Here is a 20524-nt window from a genome sequence, read left to right on the forward strand (position 1 = left end):
GATTACATAATCTTATCATTCTGTACACAAAGTTTGGCAATGTCTCTGATTCTCTCTGCATTGTGGTATTTTCTCTGAAAATATCCCCTGTATCAAATTGCAAGTATTCATCCTTTAGAGAATTCTTTACATCTGCAAAAGTCACATTGCTGTTACTTGTGAACGTCTTCCCAAATTCTGCTGTCTTGCACAACACTTGCAATACAGCTCTGACAATTTCCTTCTCACTTTACCCCTGACTTCTTTGATCCTCCATCCAATTAATTATGTCCATAACCATCATTGGCTCAGTATCTTCTGGCTCCCCAAGTTGACCTTCAATCTTAAAGTCTTTCTTATTACATGCCTGGATGTGAGTGCAAATCAGTGCATTGATTTGAATAGGAACATCCAGGATGTTAGCGGGCCAGTGAACGATATACTGACCGGTTTCCATGGTTACCCGGTCTAGTGAAGTCTTCGACATTTTCGACGTCAAAGTAGATGCTTAATGCTAGATGCAAAATATCCATGCGCGCTGCTATTTTGACTTTCAGTAAAATCTGTTTGATGCGGGACGATAATGGTAAATTGTTTGAAAAGGCCCTGCATGTAACTAAATTTCATATAGCATTAACTGTGAAGAGGCATGTAATAAAAATATTATTGCCTAAATACATGGGTTTATGTGCCCTCGCAGCAGGAGACAATTTGCTAAAATGGCAACAACAGCAACAGTGTGGCCTCTGGGGCAGTCACATGATCAGCCAAAGCCTGCTGACTCTGTGCCCACTGCTGTTCATATTATATATTATTGCCTGAATACATGGGTTTATGTGCCCGAGAGCAGGTGACAATTTGCCCGATGCCATTTTGATGGGCAGTCCTCTGGACCCATCTTTCTGCATGGCTGCCATTTTTGTGAGCATTATTTTCCTCAGCTATTTGACGGTTCTTTCCCATCCGGTGATGATTACTGATTCCCATTCTCTGCACCACCATTTCAGTCCAAAGGAATTCCAAAAAATGTGTGCATATAGCATTTGTGCATTATAGACTTCACGTAACTGTTCTATTGTCATCTCCATAGTTGTTGTCTTAATGCTTAAGAGTCAGTCAGTTTCCGGTCTGCCATTTTGATGTTTTTGGTCTTTTCAAGGTGCAGCTAGTAAATCACACTTATACTTTACTGTGTAGTCCATTTCCGTTGTAGGTCTCTCTAATCCTGACCAATTTCCAATTCAATCCCAGTGGTCCAGTGGTGCCTCCAGAAATTCATGTCATATTGTCTTATTTTGTGTGTCCAGTATTGTCTGATAAATATCAATAAACTTTAAGTCATAAGCCATCATTGTCCATGCTTGATAACTTAAGTTTGTAATTCTGTCAAAACTTAAAATCTGTACTACAAGTCATCACGGCACCAGTTTACAAGTGGTGTAACCACAAACTGATGATATATTGGTAGTGGTATCACATTTCTTAGAGAACATGTGGCTTCAGGAATCCTAATTGAGAAATTCATATGGCCTTTCTTACAGTGTGATCAAGCTCACTTTGTAACATCACACCACACCACTGAGAAAATGTGCATGACAACATCCTCCAATCTCTGAAAATGGTCCACAATGCCAGAGCCATGCTGCCAATCAAACAGGAGGGCTCTCATAGGTCAAGTAGAGGTCACAGGTTATCATCTGACACGGGTCAAAGTTCACATGGACAAATGGAACCAGAAGTTGGCCATCAGCAAGGAGGTACGTGTATGAAGGATCAGTGATATGGAAGGGTACTCACAGAGGAACAGTTAATTACCGGTATGATGAGAGAGCATGCTAGTTGCCTTCCATGAAATCCGAACTGAACTCTATGAGTACAAAGAAGATCAGAATCTGTATCAGAAACTTGACAGCTACCAAGCCGGTGCAGTGAGACAGGAAGAGATGGCCTCGCACGACCAGAATGATTGTAGACAACATGACGATAGAAGGAAGGAGAGAAGATGAGAGAGACACAGTAGAAGTCCAACCAAGGAGCGAGGAGTTCTTTAGTAAAAGATACACCGGAGATATTGTTGGTAAGTGTAAACAAATTAGTTGACTCACTAAGTCCATATCATTGTTTTTGTATGCTGGATATTATGGGCCGCCGCAAGCAGAAACACCCTGATGCAAATTTGTAACATTTTGAGTAAAATGTATCTAAAGTTTACGTGTCAGATTTCACTGATAACACAGTGTAAAATTTACCGCCCTATGAAAACGATGCTGAAACAACGAATTTCAGAATATTTTTGACAAAATTTTTAGATAGAAATAAAATAAGTTATTGTCACATGTTGTGTGTTCTAATATTATCTATTTTAGTTGCTGAGAAAAACGGATTTTCCAAATTTGTAAACTTGGCGCCGTTCCGATGTGACCTTTTAGTTTTCCCATGTGACCTTAGCGTGACTAAAGTTCACCGCCCGGGCCATTTCCAGGGCTCAGTCTGTCACCTTCGCGCTGCCGAGGACGCATTGTTTGCTTTGTCTGTGACTATAAAACAGCTTGATTTTAGTATGTCTGACATCCCAATTGATCCTGACCTTGATGGAGAGCTAGTACAGCTACTCCAGGACAGACACGATGAAATTTCATCTGTTTACTGCCCGGAATCGGAGAACGCCGATATTGCCAACTCTCAGTTGTCAAGTGTGTCGATATTGACACCACCAGATGCCAGTCTGGAGGTTACGTCTGAAGATGACGATGATGACGATGATGATGGCAGTGTCGATATTTCTGAGGCAAGTCAACTAGCAAGCCTTTTTAACGACAACCAACCGGTAAACGGTGTCGATGGATTGCGAGATACTGGGCCAAATGTCGATCTTGACCGAGCTGCCGTCCGGGCGACGTTTGAGAAAGGTTGTGGCTGCAAAGACGAGTGTTTTGGGAAACTGAAACTCGACGTCGTCTTTCATCATCGACTGAATATGGCAGAGTTTACCAAAGATCAACGGGACATTCTAATCTTGGCAAAGCTTGATGAGAATTCATATTCCGGGGACACAGTTCGAGGTGGTAAGCGAGAGTGTCAACGTTTTATCTACAAGTTCGACGGCGTGAAAGTTTGTGAGAAGGTCTGGCGATACTGTTATTATGTCGGTAAGTCCAAATTCCAGTCTAATTTCGTCTGACGGAATTTTTATTAAACATGCCCGATTTTTCTGCAAATGAATCAGTTATTCTTCGACAATAAAAGCATTATGATTTCAACCAGTTATGTAAAACAGGAATAAAGTTTCACTGGACGCTACGATCAAACCAAAACAAAGTAGCTTTGCTCTGACTGTACACGGATTCATGTTATGACGTCATGGGGCAAGCCCTCGTTTTATACACATGCGTTTGTCCATAGACTCCCGTAATGATTCAGAAGGAGTAAAGAAATAACGAACAAGTGTTTGACGAGATCTCATGTAGAGCGTTATTTTTGCGAGAGGTCGATCGACACGTTTTTCTGTTGCGATGCCAGTCGTTTTTTCGATCGCAGAATTTTGGATATCGACTAACAAATCGTGGAAATTGTTGTCTACTAGGACTTTTTTAGTACCGTCGACGGATATCCATGCTATCTAGCGCTCATGGTTCTCGCTTAAACTCGAGCTACGAGTGCCTTCATGTAGGACTGTGTACGCGTATTTCAATGGCGTATTTGACCCCAGAGGTGAGCTTTTGAAACGTAATGTACTTTTTGAGTGTCGATTTATAAATAATAACAAATTTTTCTGAATCGCATATCGGTTTTTCCGCAATCGTTGTCATTTTAAACCGTCTGTTGTGCTGTGTGAATGCTCGGGAAATTGTGTGCTACCTCGGGAAATGCCTGTTTGTGTGACGTATGCAATGTTTTTGTTTTGGAACCTCCGTCTCCATAGTCACGGCGTCTGCGGGCATTTTGTGTGCCAAATTTGATTTTAGAGATTTTCGGATCGTCTGCTTACAGTAGGAGCCCAAACATGAGACTCAATTTTGATTTTCACATGCATTTGCTGGAAAACCGGTGTCGAATTTGTGCACGAAAGGTCGACAAAGTAACCAAGTATGACAAATTTGCACTAGCATCAGAAATCTCCGAGTGTTTCCAGCAAAACATATGCGATGACAGCGATATCGTTCACCCAAAATATCTTTGTCGAGACTGTAAACGGCTGATTGTTTACCACAACAAAGCAAAAAATGCCAACAGACCATACACACCAAGTACGGAGGTTTTTAACTTGTCAAAACATCAGCGAGGAGGAACCTGTGCAGTGTGTATTTCCCTTTCCAAGGGCGGCAGGAAGAAAAAAAACACGAGGTGGGTGCAGTGGTGAACGTGTTACTAGTCAGATGCCTGGCGAGGCTACCAGTAGGAAACTTGAAGATTCACAACAAGACTCACTCAACACTGAAGTTCTTTGTGAATATACAAAGTCCAAGGCCGGCAGGAAATATCGCTGTACATTAGAACTGAATGTAGAGAGATTCACCTCTGGTATATCTCAAGAATTTGAGTGCCCAATATGTAAGGATATTGCTGATTCATGTGTGCAGGTGTTATTTGAGGGGCCCATACATTTTGTTGTGATTGTTTGAGTAAGTCGTTTGTTCAGTTTGTCACCGAAACTTGTCCTGTCTGTCGTGTACACATTTCATCATTATCCATTGCTTCTGTCCCACTTGCGTTTTCAAATGTGTTGTCGTCATTGATTGTATCATGTGATTATGTAATGTATGGTTGCAACAGCATTATGCCCCTCGCAGACCTTGCAGATCACGTGAATCAGTGTAAATATTCCCTACCAATGTATCATGACCATGATTATTGCCAATTTTCAACTCCCAATGTTGCTGTACAACAAAGTGATGTCACAATACAACCCTGCACAGATGAGGCAGCAGATACATTATAAGCACAGATGAAGAAATTCAGGGCATCTGAAAAGTTTGAGTTGCTAACATCTAAACTGGTAAAAGAAAACCTTGGAATGACAAACAACAACACTGTCAATTAAAAACTGCAGGGCAGGTGAGTAAAATACGATTACACTCAAATGGCTTTGATGTGTGGGGATTGTGTGTGTTTGTGAATGCATAGGTATATGTCTGTGACACAGATGTACAACACTGATGCAGTTTACAGTGTATGACAGGGGCTGTGATAATATTTTTTTAAATTTCAAATTCTATGCATATATGGTGGCAAACTGGAATCGCATAGAAAACATATTTTTAAAACATAGTTAGATCAATGTACTTGTATAGTATCTTTTATTGATTTGTTCAAATACAGCCTTTGTACATGACCCGTGTTGTACAACCACGAAAAACCAGTAATGAATGTGGCCGGTCCACATAAGTAAGCAGGAGCCGGCTGATTACTAAAATGAGGCAATGTGTAAGTGGTGACACAGATTCTGCAGCGTTACAAGCTACTCATGAGCTAAAGAGGCTGGAAGAAACAGAGGGACAGTAGATAGCTGATTTATTAGGATTAACCCCAACGACACATCCTTGAACTTGGAAAACAGATTTGAACATCACTTGGTCAACACTCAGGAAATTAGGAAGGTAAGGCCAATAAAAATAATTCAGACCTGCCACATCAATTTTTTCTGCATCCCATGAGGAAATAAAATGGAAAAACTGAGATCCCTGTAACATGATACAATACAAAGTATTGGCTTTAAACTGTAAATTTGTAAAATATTCTAGTATGTTACAATAAATATTGTTCTTGATTGTTGTTTGTGTGATGTTGTTGAAAACTGAATTTAAGCCAGACATATATTTATCCACAGTAGCAGTGAAAAACAAATTCTATTCTATGTTTTAAATCTATACCATCAAAAGCTAAACCATGGAATTTGACTATACAGTATTTTTGGAGGGATTATATAGAAAAATTCCAGCTAATTAAATTTTCAGTGGGATCTGTCAAATGTTTTACATAATGCAGTGTCATTGAGTATCTTACCATCAATAATAAACAATAGTTTTTTTACAACTGTTGCAGGTAATATCTTTTTTCCCATGTAATATATAAGTTTGTTTCAAGCATTTGTACCAACCATTATTTTCCCTTCCATTGTACCGGTAGGTGGCTGAGACAATGGAAGTGCCCTATTGGAGCAGAAAGCAAAGATAGGGAGCTTGCTGACACACTTAAACTTGAGCTCAAAACCAGAATTTGCCTTTCACATTTCCAGTTAGAGGGGTTGATGGTGTTAGGTTGAGTGAAGTCTCGTCTAGCACCATGTGTTTCAGTCACAAATCTTCTCAATGCAGTGCTAAACAGACTTGATGCTCTTGACAGGTATTTTGGAATATTACAATGCACACTCATATTGACATTTGTATTTATTTGATACTCAATGCTATATATGCATGTCTTTTCTAACAGTTACCTTTTACTTTCAGGTAAATGTGCCTAACAATTTCTTTTTCTTTTTATATAGTGCATCACAATTTGTTACACATAACACAATTCCAAAAGATCAGATATGGATAAAAGTTGGTGGAGATCATGGTGGAGGAAGTATGAAATCCATATTTCAGGTTATGAATGTGGAAAACCCAAACAGTCCAGAAAACACCATAGTATGGAATGTGTTCCTAGCTCATGACAGTGACAAAAACCTGCGTACAGCTATGGCAGCCAATGCTGGTGAAGTGGATTCCCTGGATAAGTACAAATGGAAGTAAGTTAGTGATTCACTCAGACTGTACACTGTACTGGTATGTGTAAGTGGAGAAATAACATTAGGTCTCCTCATACATAGCCTGTATACATGTATGTATAATTGCAATTGTTATTGTTGACAAAAGAATTTACATCCTGACTTGAATGAAATTTTTGACAATAACAATGCTAAATGTACACATATTGTCTGTGTTGAGGAGCTTAATACATGGCATGCCATCATACTACATGTATATGGAGTTGAATAAGAAACTTCAGTGAATACACAGAACAAAGATAGTGAAATAATAGCCAAGAGATACAGACAGTGGGCCTTTAATTGGACATAAGCTGTAACTTCTGATTTTTCCAGTGCTGTGTTTTTTTGTATTTATGTTAGATATTTGTATTCCCTAAAACATGTTAAAATGACAGGTGTTCATCTTGTGAATGTGTGTTACTGTTTGTTTGAGCAGTGTACATGTATTGTTATTGTTGACATTTCAGTTTTGGTGCATACTAAAATTTATATGTCAACAACAGAAGTATTCATTATATATATACAGACTGTATTTATGAGTTGAACACTGGAATTTTCCAAGTTTTAGTGGGATGAACATGACACTGGTTCAGAAATAAATGCACAAAGTATTCAAAATAATCACAAGTTGCAACTACTGTCCTTTAAATGTTCTGTTACCATCAGTCGCAGTGGTTACCTGCTTGGAATTTATCCGCTCCTTTGATTTTTTCAGGGATAAACAACTAATTGTGTGGCTCAGTGGAGATTATGAGTATCTTCTGAAGATATATGGGCTATCAGGAGCCTGTGGTATGTGCTTATTGTTAGCTATTGTCTATTTCTTTTGAGTTAATTTTTATTCAACAGCAATTTCACATTGTGAAAATCACTGATCTTGATTGTATTTGCAGGCAAGTACTTCTGTCTCTGGTGCCTGATTACAAGGGAAACAGCTCATATGGCCCAGATGACAGACCACCTATTGCTAATAGGACCCTCAGCAGAATACTGGCAAATTATGCCAGATTTGTTGAAAAAGGTTCGGTAGCAAGAGAGGCCAAGGAATACAACAACTGTGTCAGGAAGCCCTTTTTTAACATCCCACTGTCCAGGGTTAGTAAACATGAAAATATTTCACAATAATAACCTTTCCATTTTTATTCCAGGAAAATAAGATTCCAAGCCTTTCACATATTTTTTGTTTCATTAGGTTGCATTACCAGTTTACACATTTCATTGGGCATTTTCCATCGGTGGTACAAGTTACTACAGCATGCTTGCCAAATACTTGACATGCAGATGTCTATGCACTTGGCAAAGCATGGTGACATGGATGAGCCTGTGCTAATGAGTGGTCACTTTGATGAGTATGCTGCTATCATCAAGAAAATTGTCAAGGAAGAGACACTGATTGCAGAACACAATGCTGAGGCAGAGAGACTGAGGGCTCTGATTGACTGTGCCTTACTTGAAGATGGTGATGATGACAGTGACGATGATGATGACTCTGTGTACCCCTCCCTTCAACAAATAAAGGAAATGGAACAAGAACAGAAACAACTGCAAAAAAGGGCAGCAGACAAGGTTATTATGTTTGACAAAGCAGTGTTCATTCCAATTCATATTACTTCTTTTGTGTATCATCATTATAGGTTGATGTCCAACATTGAAATATTGATATCCTTTCCAGATGACAGTGGTAAAGGAATTAAAAACAAAGCTACCACATCAAGCTGGCTACACAGTGAAGGGGTTGGAGGCAGCACTAGCTACCATCAACGTACATCTCAGGACTACCACAGTCAGGCTTTTGTAGGCAATCATGTTAATACATGTTGCAAGGTTTGTAGCAATATGCTCATGTACATTCAGGATTTTACATAAAATTCATTGACATTTCTCTACATATTGTAGAAGTAAAACACTATAACACAGTAATGATACATTTTTGTACAGTTTATGCACGGATAATGTGGAAAATGTCTGTATTTATAAATGTTAATGGAGAATTTCTTTTACAGTAAAAAGCACAGATTCACTCAGACTGAACTAGTAAGATGTTTCGATTCAAATGTATACTCTTCTCACATTTTTTTCAGTAACCTACTTATGAACCAAGTCTGTTTTATCATTTCAGGCAAAAAATGTAACCATTCTCTGTGACAGCGTTGTCACAAACACAGAGAAAGTTTGTGCAGACTTTCTACCACAGGCCAGGAGTATAGTGTCAAAGCACCAACCCCTTTCTCACTGTTTGCTTCATGCCACAACATTTATTCAGTAAGCAGAGAGTTAACTGATCATGAGATTGAAATGTTGGGTATGTTTAATTTCAATAACTAATTTTAGATATATTTGTTTTCAGCTGTATAGTTACCATGGATTTTTTCCATCATTGTTCAACAGTTTTCTTTTCAATTTCTTGAATGGATATTTACTTTTGTTGTATTCTTTTGTTGTATACAGGTTCTTACTATTTTTTTTAACCCTAGTCCAGTTGAATGTGGATGTTCTATTAATTCAATCTCAGTACAACAGCTGTTTGTATGAACTAGAAAAATCAGATAAGTATATGTTTGCATGCTAATATAGTGCATTCAGTATCTAGTTTGACATTTTACTGTTTTTTTGTTCATGTTCAAATCTGTTTTATTTGGAGTATACAGCAGATATACAAAGTAGCTGTACTTTTGGCTTTTTTACTATACATGATTTGGTTATTTCTTTCTACTCCCTTAACCATGATGGAACTTGTATATTTGATACCATTTTATTAACCTTGCCTGTAAAATAACCATTGTTGTTATATACCATTATGTTAAAGGGACACTACCAGTAATTTATTGGTATATTTTCAACATTTTTGTTCTGTATATCAACTACAGGTTGGCACTCCTGTACTTAGCATGGATTGGTATTATGCTTGTCAACAAAGCTGATTGTTCACTTATTAGAAGTGATAAGAAGCTATATACAGTGTATTACGGTATGTTTTCAGGTTGTTGAACAAGCACATCTGACACACAGAACAAAAATACTCAACAAGTAGCAATAATTTACACAGTTGAACTTTATTGAAAATTTGAATACCATTTAAGAATATGATATACGGCATGTTTAATAATAATGTGACAATAATAAATTCCTTTGTACATAATTGCTTTAATGTTTTTTTTTCCAGGATTAAGTGTGTCAAGACTGATGGCTCACTACAGAATGGTGTTTCCGGAGGAAAGTGTGTTTCCAAAACTTCATATGTTAGAAGCCATGTGTTGGGAAGGGTCCAAAATATGAAAAGAGGGTTGGATTTCTTTCAGAACAGGGCATAGAGTCTATTCACCATGTGCTAAATGACTCTATGAGAAATTATCAGCGCATGCCAGGCGATGCAGCCAAAAAAGTTGAAATGATGGTAAAAAAACCATCATATCAAAACACACCCATCACATGTTGTTCCAGAGGTGACAAGGCGTGGTCCATACAAAAATAAGAGTTAAATAATTGCTTTGGATCACATTCTGTAATGTTTTGAAACGTAATTAAATCTGTATAAAATGTACATATTATGTTGTTGTGTGAGTTATTGTCCTTTCAGTTCATAAAATATGGAACTGAGGAACATAACCACTCTATTATGTCAAAGGTCATGCTTTTTTGGTAGGTCAAAAGGTCATAACAGAAAAAAAAAATAGATGAACCACATCCAAATTCAGGGATAAGCTGTACAATAGTATAGTCATTGTCCCCATGCATTGTAATAATATTTGGCAATCCACATTAATTTGGGCTGTTAATTTATTCTTTTGACCTTTTGACCTACTTAGAGGTTGAGGGGAATGAAACAAAGTGTATGAAATTGATTTTTTTTTTTTCAGAAAAGAAAAATTATTTTGGGAAAAAATAGTGATATGAGAACTGCAGGAAATAAAAAGAAATTTCTGTATTTTTTCAAAAAAAAATCAGAAAAATATAAAAGAAATCAATTGGATATTTCAATTCTACACATGTCAGCATTTTTTATCTCAGACCATGTAAAACCTTTAAATCATAAAAATAAAACATGACATTTAAACCAATCTTGAAATTAATTTTGAAGCAAGGTAAATAATGAGCATACATGTGTAAATATGGGAAACACATTGCCTGCTATCAGGGAGAAATTCAATGAGGTCGTAGAGGGCGCTATACCCAAAATGTCGGCCATATTGCTTTCAACTAAGTTACTATGGGACAAACGCATGTGTGTAAATAATCGGACTTCACACAAACCAGAAATACTCTGTTTTGTCACGAAACCAAACCGATAATCTTAAACTTATTTCATAGGTGTTAATTAGGTGTATGTGTCCAAGTTCGATGAAACTTGAAAATAAATAAGGGTCTTGCGAGTCTTCAATCAAATGTGGTCTGTGTTCTCTGACAATCACATGATCTCACTGAAATCAATTACGGCTTCCAATATCTTTAAACACTTTATGTATACATGTTGAGACTATACATTTCATCAGCTAAACGTCTTTTTCCTCTAGGGTAACTGCATTTAAAAACTTGAAAAGGCACTATAAGGAGAATGGTGTAATACCAAGACAACATGGTTTGAAAGGGAGAAAACCAGTCAATACATACACATTTGAGGTAAAGATTGTGTACAATACTTTCTTGGAACCAGTCACTTATTTTTCACCGGTAGATATTTTCTGTTGTAAGTTGCTATTGTTATAAATTGTTAAGACTTTTTCAAGACAAATTTGAAAACGGAAGACTTTCAGTTAATTTAGTAATTCAAATCTGGATTTAAATACCACTGGAAATCTTGCAAGTTGAGTGGGTAGGGTGAAAAAATAACTTTTGTCAGTTGTTTGTTTTTAAAATATTCACTCATTCTACAATTTGATACATTGAAACATGTATGATTTCATTGCATAAGACAGAAAACATCACTGTCTGTTGTATTTTACCAGCTGTGTATTATGAAAGGCATTTTGTGTTTTACTACATTCAAAGACTACTCTTTATTGAGAAAAATTAATGAGTAGTGTGATTTTCATGATAATCTTCTACAACACTATGCATACTGGGATGCACAACACTGAGTTAAAATTACTCTGGCCAAGTACAAGTTTTAATTTTCACCTTCAAGTAACAACAAATGAAACCTCAGTTCACCTATTTCTGTGAAACAATAATTTTAATTGAAATAATGCCAGTATCTGCATTTGTCTTTCTCTGTAATTATTTGTTAGTGATAAACCACTCACTTAACAACTGCGAACTAATGATAAACAAACAAATTTTTGATATATCTTAGAGGTTATATCAATCCAAGTGTGACTTTTTATTGTCATACATTACATTTTGTAGTTCCGGAATTTGTGGAAGTTTTACATGGCATGATATGTTCCTTTCAGTAACATTTCCTGTACCTTCTTTGATCTGTAGGTTATTGAGGATGTTGTACAATTTCTTATAAGGTATGCGGATGAGAAAGGGTTACCAAAGCCAGCTGCTCCAAGGGGTAGAGATGATCACCCTCCCATCTACCTACCTTCATGTGACACCAAAGCTGAGGTATATGACAAGTATACAGTGAGTTGTCAACAAAGTGACCCTCCACGCATGGCTGTTGGTGAGACAACTTTCCGCAATATTTGGAGTGGCTGTGTGCCACATATCAAACGGATGGAACCAAGGACTGATGTTTGTCCAAAGTGTGAAGCTTTCAGACAATCTATTCAGTATGCAACAAGTGAATCCGATAAGTTGACTGTTACAACTGAATTCAGTAATCACATTTAAGTGCACAGTCTGAAAAGGAATTTTGTAATGAATTGATAAAAATGGCAACAGCAGAGTATGAGCCTGTCAAAGAAGTAATTAAGCCAGGTCACTATAATTTCTGTTGTAATAATTTATCTAAAGTACACTATACGTTTGATTTTGCTCAGAGTTTTCTATTACCCCATCAATCACGTCAAGTAGGACCACTTTATTTTCTCAATCCAATGAAAGTTAATTGTTTTGGTATTCACAATGAGGCATGTAAATTACAGATGAATTATTTATTTGACGAATCACAAACCATACAGCCAGACAACAAGAAGTGTCATGGGCCAAATAATGTAATTAGTATGTTGGATGATTTTCTGAGAAATTTTGGCCTTGGTGAAAAATTTGCTTCTTTCCATGCAGATAACTGTTCTGGTCAAAATAAAAACAAGAGTTTATTGCATTATTTTATTTATCGTTGTAGCACAGGTAAACATGAGGAGATCACATATCACTTTATGGAAGCTGGCCATACAAAATGTGTATGTGACTCGGCATTTGGTAAGATCCGTCAGTTGTACAGGAGGAATGACGTTGACACTATGGCACAACTTGTGTAATGTTGTCAATAAAAGTTCAAAGGTCAACTCTTCAAGGCCATACATGTCTTCAGATGCATCAGGTGATGTTGAAAAAGAGTCGAATTTCCAGTGGAGGGAGTGGGATGAGTTTTTTAAGAAGTATCTTAGAAATCTGAGGGGAATCAGTGGCTATCATCACTTCAGATTCACGAAAGATGACCCAGGGGCTGTGTATGTGAAAAAATCAGTAACTGGAGTTGAGGAATGTGTTTATTTAGTGAAAAGGGGGGTTACATGGCCACCAAGTGATGATACTTTACCCACAGTACTGCCAGCTGGTGGTCTGTCCAGAGAGAGATATCGGGATCTCCAGACCAGAGTGCTACGGTATGTTAGGGAGCCATACAGGGCCACATACTTCTGCAACACTGCTACACAAAGTAAATAAATGGTGCTGTGGTAACACTTTGAAAAATAGCAATTTGTAAAACATCTATCTGTCTGTCTATCTATCTATCTTTACATCTATCAATCTGTCTGTCTATCTATCTTTACATCTATCAATCTGTCTGTCTATTCTTTTCTTATATGGCTACAATACATCAATGCATTGTATCATACTCAATAGTAACAGTTTACAAATTGTTACTGCAGTGCTATACTGTGCTTTATATATATTAAAAATATTGAATGTGCAGTGAATACTGATACATAATGAGCAATTTCTGATTTAAGTTAAATTTGAGGAAGTATACTGCTACACAATTGTATTTCTCAATGAGGGAGTAACAACTATAATTGTATGTAGATGAATAATTGTAGTCTGAATATTGATAGCAAATTTATGGTGTAGTAAAAGTATCTCATACTGGATCTAGTACTGCATTTGGTGTGAATTAGCATAATAGCCATTGTTATAAGTCTTAATTTCCTTAGAAATGAACTTAAATAAAACTAAATTATTGTTTACACTCCATTGAGAAGTATTCAAGGAGATTTTAACAAATGTAAGCAAACATGAGATAATGCATTGTTTGTCACTGACTACTGAGTAGATTTCTAAGAGTATTATGCATGCTAGTCTCACTGACAATGCTTCACTAATGTGATATGTTATTTGATAAATAAGGTTTCATTGGGATTCACTTTATTGCAATTCATTGTATATCCACTGATTTTCCAGTGTGAAAATGTATCTGTGCATAATAAGAAAAAAGGATTTCATATTGTAATATAATTATATGAAGAGGAATGATTTCAATATAGTCATTTATGACTATTTTACACTGTATTATATTCACTCTATGTGTTGCCTAGCAACAATCTCCATGGCAATTAGTCATCTTTATAATTGAGCATACCTGCTGCACTGTAAATAAAATGTCATGAGCAAGTTTTTACATTTCAACAAAAGAATAAAGATGCCATAGCAGCTCAAAATAGGTGACTTTTACTTAGAATTATGTCTGTTTTGTCTTCCACCCACCCCCACAAAGAAAAATGGTTTGATCCAACAGTAAGTGTCCATACCCAATGCCTACTGTGACAAGTTTCACAGTCGAACAGAATTGGTTATCCCCAAGATGACAATTATTTCATAATGTCACATGAAAGATATGCATTGGATCACAGTGGATGAAAATAGTCAGATATAAATTTGCATAAATTTGCATAGGTCAAGGTCGTTTAACCTTGATTTATAGGGTATAGGAGCATGAAGCGGGCTAACCACTTACATTTTTGGAAAGAGCAGCATCAGTACTTTCTGAAAATATCAATAACTCAAAATTGAAAAAAATTGCGTCAGGGGTGTTTCTGCTTGCGGCGGCCCATATGACAAGAATGTAGAGAGATTATTTCCCCTTTAACAGATTTTTCCCCTTTGGAAACTTAAGATGGTTAGCTCTTTTGAAACTTAGGACGTAAAGGCCCTCTGGGAAATTTTTCCGACCTAAAGGTACCTTCAATTTCCTCAGACATTCATTGCAATCTGCAAATCGAGTATATAGTAGTTAACTGTGCCTCAACAACATTTTCTTGTAGCAGAATTGGCAAGAAGTGGAACAGATTTTTGTTTATTTTAAGTTCCCATCCATTTTCAAAACCTTGTTATATTGCGTGAAAAACAGAGAATTCTTTGTCAAACTGGAGTGAATCCCTTTCACATCCTTTCAGTGGGGTGCACCATGTTGTATTTGTAAAGATTCAAATATGTACATGCACCATGTACGCTGTTAATCATGTAGTTGTATGGAGACAGCCATATTTGGGTGTGGCACTTGTTTATTATTTGTCTTACTGACACCTCCTCCCCATGTATTGAGCTCAGGGAATAATTATACTGAAGTAAACATCTCTTAGCAAGAACATTTCTATGAACTAATTTTAATCTAAGTATAAAATCATGAAAATGTGTCCAAAGTTGCAGCTCATCTGCCTTTAAAGGGACAAAGTCGACCATTTTGTCAGGAATTTTGTTTAATACAAGATACTATTTATATTGTTTGACCTGTTGAAAGATACTGAATGAATGGGTGACCATGCATGTATTTGCCCAAGTTTTTAGACACGATACATGAAACCATCGCAAAAATGAATGACCATTAATTCATTTTCGTAATGTTTGATTTATCGTGTTGAAAGATACCGAATGAATGGGTGACCATGCATATAGGTATATGCATGGTCACCCATTCATTCGGTATCTTTCAACATGTCAAACAATATAAGTAGTATCTCGTATCAAACAAAATTCAAGACGAAATGGCTTACTTTGTCTGTGGAAGGCCTTGATTTTGTTTCTGCCTCTTTTCATTACAGTAATATTAAAAATATTTTGTGTCTTTTTTCTTCTCAGGGAAGTTGTATGTGAAACTTGGATTTTATTTTACACTGTGTAACCAATATTACAGCGATGCAGAGGTAGCATTCAGTGAACACTGTACAACAAGAGTGCATTGGAGACGTCTTACACTTTTGGTGAGAATCAAGACTTTGATTTGCTCGCACAAATTGATATATATTCCAATGCAGTGTATAGAAACTATCTGTGGCTAAAGTTGACATTTTATTCCGCCTGTTGGGTTCGCAAAGCAATGCAGCTGTTATTTGTATGTGTTTCGTCAGGTTGAGTTAATCCAGGGTTCTAGGGGTCGGGGATACACCCCATTTTTTTGTAAGAATGTGCCTTACCCATCCTGCAGTTCTGCAGACTACGGTAGTTATGGTTACGTATGAGCCTCTAAAGTGAAATACTGAAACTTTTGCTCCAACTTTCCTCAGTGAACTTTCAACCATTCTTTTACCAAATCAACAATAAAATTCAGGGATTAGCATGCTAAGTTTGGTACTAGAGAAACAAATTACCAACCATTTTACTGATATGTGAATTCAAAATGGCCGCCATCAGTGTCAACTCTATGGGGAAAACAACATTCTTTATGTTTTGAAAAACTAAGTTGGTGAGCACTTTTCTAACTTGAAGAGCATTAAATTGCACCCCAACAAATGGTAGTTCAGAAAAGTATTGATCAAATTTGAGAGTCAGAATATCTGTCCCTGAGGCACATCGTACTTTAATACTTAAAGAGGTGTACAGTTCCGGGGGGGGGGGGGGGGGGGGGGGGGGGGGGGGTAAATTAACATGATAATATACAGGACAACCAAACTACATGTAGGTTGCCAAGTCAACATACCAGATACTGGTCAGTGAACCACAAACGCATATATTAATTTACTGACCCCCTGAATCAGAGAAAGTTATGAACACATCTGAAGTTTTGTTTGCTTGAGTCGAATTCATATTTTCGATGAAAAAGTTGCTGTCTACACCATACCTTTGATTTACGCAAAATCTCAAAGTACATCATTGTTTGAGAAATGGTCCAATGCCTGCAACTTTTTCATCACTTAAATGTTGGTCTGTAAACTGATCTAGTCCATTTATAGTTTTAACTTGGATGGTGTACTGTATTACAGTTTGTACACACAAAATTCAAATGTGTATGACTTGAGAAGGAATCGATTTTCGAGGAATCTGATGCTTTTACAAAAATATAGCTTGAAAGCAAAGACTATTGATAAACACTTTATGTACACTCAGATATCACCAAGTCCCAGCATAGGGTTTCATATACAAATAGTCATTCCTGTAGCCAACTTTTAGTGCATTGTCTAGTATTTATCTAATTTTTTTTTTTATTCTGCTTTAGAATGAAGAAAGTAAAACCCACCACAGATGAAGGCCAAGGTGAGGCAACTGTTCTTGACAGGAAAACTGAAAGTTTTAATTAAGCACTGAGTACAAATTAATCCTTTGAGCACCAAAGTCAATAATTTTCAGCTTTTAAAGTTTACCCAAGTCAATTTTTCTAATTTTTGCAAAAAAGTTTGATAATACAACTGTAGCCAATAAAATGTTATGTCCATTCAGTCCAAAATTATCAAAAAAATAGAGAGAAATTTAAACAAATTGGTAAAATATTATACGAAAATTTTGGTTGGAAAAATCCAGTTCTCAAAGGCTTAAAATTGTTATAACCAAAAAGTAGAATACCATAGTGGTAAAGCAAATACTTGTGTGAATGAATGACCAAGACTGAGATGAGGATATCAGTTTAATTTCATCCACTGATCAGTGTTGAACTTTGATGGATATACTAATGCAACAAACATAGAATACACATCAAATGATCTCCATGTACAGATCACAAGTATGTTATAATACATTGCAGTTTGGTGACTTTCAGACTTAATTTTCACGGTTAAAACTGTTGATTGTGTGCAAGATTTACCATTGTTTATTGTTGCTGGATGCTCCAATTGTGTTTCATAGGTTCAGTTCTGTTTTTAGTCCCCACAAACACCGTCCGGGGGGACTTGTTGGTTTGGCCATGTCTGTGCGTGCGTCCGTCTGTTCACGCTGATACCTCAGAGATATCTGGAGCGATTTCATTCAAACTTGGTACAAGGATTACTTCATATGTCATACATATGCACGTTGATTTATTTTGTGATACAATCCAATATGGCCACCAGGCGGCCATTTTATTATGATTTTTTTGATATACAGATCCATAACTCTGACATGTTTCAACTGATTTTATTCAAAGTTGGTACAAGGACATTGACCTATGTCGTACATATGCACGTCAATTTGTTTTGTGATACGATCCAATATGGCTGCCGTGTGGCCATTTTATTACAATTTTTTCATGTACGGAGCCATAACTCAGGCATATCTCAACCGATTTTATTCAAAGTTGGTACAAGGACATTGACCTATATCATACACATGCGCGTCAATTTGTTTCTTGATACGATCCAATATGGCTGCCGTGTGGCCATTTTATTACGATTTTTTCATGATTCAATATGGCCGCATGGCGGCCATTTTGTTACAATTTTTTTCATGTCCTTGGCCATAACTCAGGCAAGTCTCAGCATGTTGGTACAAGGACACTTGACTCATTTAATGACCTTTTGTAATTAGGATGGCAGCCTACCTTGGTTTTGTTTTCACCACCATGGAACTCATTCTTGGCCATAGCGCCATCTTTATCAAAGTAGTTTTATCACAGACCTAATTAATGAAGGGGACTTATCGTCTCTGGGGACATTTAATCAAAGTACCCATTAACAAGTGGGGACTGTGTCATTAATGATGACTTGTTATACTTAATTACACTTTTAACAAGTTGTTATAACTGGAGTACATATCCATTACAAGTAGTGTGTTTGTAGTGTGGTACAGCTATAGAACAGTTTGCGTGACCCACTATTCTTATGGTCGTTGACATACACTGAGTGAGAGTAAAAACACAAGACAGTATGAAATTGAAACTACTGGAGCAATGAGACACTTCAAAGCAAGCAGGTGTATTGGATTACCTATCAGTGGTTAACACTTCTGATTTAACCATATAGACTAATTTCTTGATCCAAACTAGAAATTTGCATTAGCATATTGAAGACCTTGTTATAAAATTCTAATTTTGTCCCTTTTTTTCAAGGTCTATGGTTTCATGAAATGCTGGACTAAGGACAAGAGAAATTGGTGTTATCCGAAGATTCATCGCACAACCTTTGGTTAAATGCTTGTATGAATTGTATGAAAGGCTTGTATGAGAGGCTTGTATGAAGGACTTGTTATTATGGAGAAAATCAGAAAAATAAAACATTACTTGTTGAAAAAAGGGGGTAGTCTGTGATATTCTTCCCTTAAGGGACTGGTCAGTTTCTTCAGCCTGTCTTACAACTGACATAAGAACAATTTTATTGAAACACAGAATAACTGTACTTAATTATTGAATTTACATTTGTTTTACCCTTATCACGCGCAGGGGGTCACCATGGTTTTGAAAGTTTGAATGGGGGTGGGGGGGGGGGCACGCTGTTTTCACAAGTGTGAATAGGGGGGGTCAGCCACTTTTTGACATCAGCATAAAATAATCCAGTGGCCCCCCAGGCCAAAGAAACTGACTAGTCCCTAAAGCACAGCCGGCCTTGTTAGTTAGCATTGATCCCTTCACATGTTAGAAGTTTGCTCACCCCAAAGGTAAGTGATATGCATGCTGAGCAAGAAGATCCACATTTTGTCTGATCCCATAACCCATTTCTACCGCTGGCTGTGCTGCTTTTGAAAATAGGGTCATATTATGGGCTATGATAAGTGTGGTTATCATTGGTCAAGAATGCGAACGCAGTGATTGCATTGAATGTATTTCCAACTTAGAGTTACCTTCAAATTTAGATAATAATTTTACCTCCATGGTTTCCCAAATCAAGCATCCTATGTTGACATTGAATGAAAAATAAAAAATGACTTGTGTTGAGTCGCTGCCATACATGCAAAAGGTGGTGTAGTCTGTCACATCATTTAACTACCAAATGCCATCAAATACAAAGTCAGACTTTTCAGCGTGGAACCATGCAAAACACTTTTAACGTTTGGTATTTTTGTCGTCCGATTTCCAAGCCTGCCACTAATACTTTTGTGCTGATCACATGATCTTGTCAGGTAATTGTGCACCTTAATATGCAGTCTAAATTCTGATTAAAATGGCGACCCATGCATAGCCCGTATCTGACCCTATTAAGCCCGTGGAATAGGTGTGTACAGTGAGGGTTGAACCATTCTTAAATTTAAGGGGTGTCCAGTATGTTTGACTTGACCACTTTAATCTGCAGGTGTGCATTATTTTGGCGTAACCACTTAGAATAGGTGTGTACAGTGAGGGCTAAACCATTCTTTAATGTAAGGGGTGTCCAGCATGTTTGGATAAACCACTAATGGTGTGTACTGATAGCACCAGGCCATTACTTATAATACTGTTGTTCAATATGATTTTGGCTTAACCACTTAGAATAGGTGTGTACAGTGAGGGCTGAACCATTTTTTAATGAAAGGAAGGGGTGTCCAGTATGTTTGACTTGACCACTTTAATCTGCAGGTATGCATTATTTTGGC

The 20524-nt window shown here is 37.0% G+C and overlaps 1 protein-coding gene across 3 annotated transcripts in view; it reads left to right on the plus strand.

The window, feature by feature from the left end:
• LOC139114837 (uncharacterized) overlaps window positions 1–19398 on the plus strand; it is a 72621-nt gene extending 53223 nt beyond the window's left edge. For 2 of the 3 annotated variants that reach the window (XM_070676782.1, XM_070676783.1), the window contains 2 exons: window positions 1521–2056; window positions 2346–3382. In XM_070676782.1, the coding sequence (XP_070532883.1) occupies window positions 1942–2056; window positions 2346–3160 (930 nt within the window). In that variant the 5' untranslated portion in view covers window positions 1521–1941 and the 3' untranslated portion in view covers window positions 3161–3382. Of the gene's footprint in view, window positions 1–1520; window positions 2057–2345; window positions 3383–15913; window positions 16036–17267; window positions 17306–19067 lie in introns of those variants that run through there. The other variant, XM_070676784.1, reaches the window with a different exon arrangement.
• Window positions 19399–20524: the final 1126 nt, after the last annotated feature.

Source organism: Ptychodera flava, chromosome 16, assembly GCF_041260155.1.
Source record: "Ptychodera flava strain L36383 chromosome 16, AS_Pfla_20210202, whole genome shotgun sequence".
Classification (NCBI taxonomy): domain Eukaryota; kingdom Metazoa; phylum Hemichordata; class Enteropneusta; family Ptychoderidae; genus Ptychodera; species Ptychodera flava.